The sequence below is a fragment of the Nomascus leucogenys genome, chromosome 15 (assembly GCF_006542625.1).
Source record: "Nomascus leucogenys isolate Asia chromosome 15, Asia_NLE_v1, whole genome shotgun sequence".
Classification (NCBI taxonomy): Eukaryota; Metazoa; Chordata; class Mammalia; order Primates; family Hylobatidae; genus Nomascus; species Nomascus leucogenys.
This window is the reverse complement of record NC_044395.1, coordinates 105212392-105216650: the sequence shown is the minus strand read 5'-3', so window position 1 is coordinate 105216650 and position 4259 is coordinate 105212392. Positions and strand designations below refer to the sequence as shown.

Below are 4259 nucleotides of genomic sequence, written 5' to 3'. Positions count from 1 at the left end.
CCTCTGTAGGCTCAAAGTCTGCAAGCAGCTGAAAGGGAACCAGAGCCTGGGCTGGGCTCAGAAGGCCCATAGGCTAAGCCTTTCCTGCTTCTTCCTGAGACCCTGTGTTCTTTGGGGCTATGCAGAGACTGGGGAGAAGAAAATTTATTTGCTAAGAAGAGTATTTGGATGTGTTGACAAGGTCTCTATAGTAACCAGGAAATTGAACAAGTGTCGCCAGAAATCCACAAACAAGGTGTATTTTTCCCGCAAATTGGTCAGGGAAGCTGGTCTGGGGCTGGGGGTTTAGCCATGCATGTGAGCAATTAGAAGCCAAGAAACCATGCTCCTTCACTGGTTGGCATTAGGAGCTGAGCTGAGCGCTGAGGCTCACTTGGTGCTCAGGAGCACAGAATCAGATTTGCCTTTGTAGGCAATTCAGTCTTGCTTTTGATCAAAAAAAGGCAATAAAAACCAAAACCAACAACAAAACAGAGAAGTAAAATAACTCAAGATAGAGCAATTGAGTTGGGTCAGCTTTCGGTGTCTGAGAAATAACAGAACCCTGCTTCTAGAACCCACTCTTGAGGGCCAGACGGGGTGGATGAGGAAGGCTGGTTATAGACAGCAAGGGAGGGGTGGACATTTTTGGAGCTTCTATGGGCTAAGCACTGGATTCTGCCAAAATTGAGGTCAAAGAGCACAGTGGTTAAGAGTAGAGTGTCAGAGCCAGGCTACCTGGGCTCAAAATCTACACTGTCCTCTCCAATTTTGTCCCTGGGGTTTGTTTAACCATCCTGAGCCTCCATTCCCTTAGCAGCAAACTATATTGTTATGAAGATTAAATAAGCAAATACATACAAAGAGTTTAGAACCCAACCTGACACATAGTAAACGCTCACTAAGTATTAGTATTATATTAACTTGTTGAATCTTCACATTAACCTATGGGTTTGTAATTTGACTCTCCTCAGTTCGTAAAGAAACAGGCTCAACTCGAGAAATCCCCTGCCCAGGGCACACAGTTGGCAGGAGGCAGGAATGGGACTCTACTCCGAGTTTGGCAGGCCTCCTCACCCCTCGATGCCTCTGGTAGGAGCTGGCTTTCCCTGTGAATCTGGATGATGACTGGGCTCTTTTTGGCTCTTGGGGTTTCATTTCTATAAGGGAGGCTGCACTCACCCCCACACATGATGCCCATGTGATGGGGTTCACAGAGCAGAGTGAGCCTCCCTCACAGTCACAGGCCAGAGGGATCAAGAAGCATCCCATGGTCCTTCCTCTCCACGGCCTCCATGGCTCCTTGTCACCCAGGATGACAGACAGAGCACCAGATTGGGAATCAGCAGGTGTGGGTTCCAGCTCTGCCGCAAACCTGCTGTATGACCTTGTGCAAACCAATTTCCCCATCTTAAAAACGAAGAGGTTGGATTTTGCCATTCTGAGCTATCTGAGAGTCTGAATTTACAATTCCGGGGATCAGGGTGTCACATCTCACATGCTAAGATGAAAAGGTGAGCGTTTCAGCCAGTTGACTGCAGTGAGAAGAGATCACCCATCCTCTCAGTGCCCCGTGGAAGCACTTCCATTTAGGACACATCATACATTCAACAGGCTTTGAGAAAAACTGGGGGGTGGAAGTGGGGAGAGAACCACTATTGACTTTGCACACCTCAGGCCCTGGGATTGACATTTCCACACACAAGAACCAGTGACAGCAGCCCGATGGCACGGGGAGTGTTTGTGATGCCATCTTACAGAGGAGGTAACTGAGATGCAGGGAAGTCAGGTCTTAGCACCGACATGACCTTTTGATCCAGGTATTTCTGAATCCAATTTGATGGCCATTATAAGATTATAAGCAAACAATAGATTCCATGCAAAAAGTAAATTCCTTTTTTTTCTTTTCTTTTTTCTTTTTTTTTTGTTTTAAAGCATTTCGCTTTTTAAGGGCCAATCTTCTCTTCATGTGCGAAGTGGGAACCAAGATCTGGGTCATAGCTTACAGTCCCAAACCCCAGTTGTCCTGGAAGAAAACAAGGACTCATCAGGGCCTGGAAAGCTTGTGTCTGAATCTCCAGCAATCCATGGCTGGCTGATTTCTTCTAAAGTCAGCCAAGTTGGAGCCTGGCGGGCTGAAAGACCATTTCACTGGCGGCACAGAATCCACTCCCCATGCGTTTCCCACCACCCATAGTTCTCTTGTCCTAACTGAGTTCCTCCCTGGCAGGCAGTTTACCAGACACTCAGGCACCAAACAGGGCCATGCGGATCTGGCCTGGTCGTCTGTACAGCTGGAGGAGCCACGCCCCTTCCTGCCCTTTCTCAGGAAGCAAAGCACCTACTGTCTTCCCAGCAGAGCCAGGGCAAGCATGGGCTTGGAAATGGAGCACACCTGCCTCCCCAGTCTGGTTCTCTGCCCTTTAATAATCGTGTCCCTGGGCTGGACGCGGTGGCTTACGCCTATAATCCCAGCACTTTGAGAGGCCAAAGCAGGCGGATCACCTGAGGTCAGGAGCTCGGAGACCAGCCTGGCCAACATGGTGAAACCCCGTCTCTATTAAAATACAAAAATTAGCCGGGCGTGGTGGCGCATGCCTATAATCCCAGCTACTCAGGAGGCTGAGGCAGGAGAATCACTTGAATGAGGGAGGTGGAGGTTGCAGTGAGCCAAGATCACGCCATTGCACTATAGCCTGGGGACAGTGAGACTCCATCTCAAAAAAAAAAAAAAAATTGTGTGATCCTACACTCTCCCTCTCTGGCCTTTAGCTTGATATTATAAAAATGGGGATACGATTTCGTTGGATAGTTATATGTAGATTTAGTGAGCACAGAGCTTTTAGATCCAGGTTTCATGGAAGCACCAAAGTGTCTGCTAGGAGCAGGGAGGATGCCACATTGTGAGGGACAGGGCCTTAGGTGCCCCATCCCCTTCCATCAGAGGCGCTTCCCTGGTATTTGTTTTACACGGCCAGGTTAGGCTTGCGATTTTGGATGGAGGAAAGGGTTATGCAGCTGAAAGACAGCAGAAAGACCGCTGCTCTAGTTGTTGAGGAAGTGCTGGGCACCCAGCGGGCACTTAATAAATGTTAGCACTTTCCCTCTCCTCGCCCCCATCATTCTCCCCACTGGATTCTTTATTAGATGGCTCGGCGAAAACCTGGACCCAGATGAATGGAGAGAAGGCAGCAGGCAGAAGATGGAGTGCTTTTAAAATATCAAGCGAATCACTGCAGGTGTGGAGTGCCTGGCGGGGGCTGGGGGTCACGGAGGCTGTGACCCAAATCCGACGGGGCACAGGCTCACCGCAGCTCCACACTGAGGGCCCCTGCCTGCAACCAGCACAGAAAAGGCTCCCCAGAAACAGGGGAACCGGCCCCTGCCCCATCAACGCCGTTCACAACAGGCTCACCTCCTCCTCCTCCTCCTCCTCTCCTGAATGGAAGGACCCAGACGAAAAGAGAGAGCTCTGAAATGTGCGAAGGGGCACAAGAGGTGGGGAGGCCCAGTGGGCTGACCTGGCTGCTTCTTGCAAATAAGCGGGGCCTGCTGCACTGCGAGGGCACCGAGAAGAAAGAGCTGCCATCAGCTCTGCCGGGTTTTCCCAGATCCTCTGAAAATGGATCTCCCGGGAGCAGCTCGGCAACCGGAGCCATGGCGCCACCTACAGGCTTCCTTCTGCCATGCACTTTGCCTTCAAATGCCCCTTTTCAGCTGCAGGTATTACATGCCAGGTATGCCAGGGGCGGGAGCGCACATCAAATCCACTGAACTGCGAGGTGTCGTGTTGCTGATACGCTCAGACAAATGAGCTTGGCGTAGAGAGAACGGTCGTTGCTAACGTGTGTCTTGCAGGCAGGGTGTCAGGGCTGCGCTCCAGGCAGAAAGCTGGCAGAGTTGACAGCCAATCTCCCACCTTGATAATGGGGAAACTGAGGCCGGAACTGTCCACAGTTACACAGTGAGTTGGAGGCAGAGCTAGGACAGGAAGCATTCTGTGCCTCTCCACTTGGATGGCTGTTCCCCTGTTAATTCCGCAATGACTGTACTGTGACAGCCACAGGAGCCTGCAGCACACACACTAAAGAGTGGTTCCTTTTCACTCAGAAACGTCAGGAGATGGGGCCAAGTTTAGAGGTTGTAGCTACAGATAAGCCTCCGAATACGGGCTCCATGGGGCCTGGGGATAGGCGCCTGCTCTGAATATGGATGTGAGAGGATTTAGTTCGCAGAACTGACCTTCCCTCCTACACACCCTCAGGTTCACACTCTCCGCC

The 4259-nt window shown here is 50.8% G+C and overlaps 1 protein-coding gene across 1 annotated transcript; it reads right to left on the bottom strand.

Annotated features, from left to right (window-relative positions):
• Positions 1 to 3061: 3061 nt before the first annotated feature.
• Positions 3062 to 3568, bottom strand: LOC100607172 (putative uncharacterized protein FLJ41423). The gene is given in 1 exon segment (XM_012503996.2): positions 3062 to 3568. A coding segment is annotated over 1 exon segment (507 nt).
• Positions 3569 to 4259: the final 691 nt, after the last annotated feature.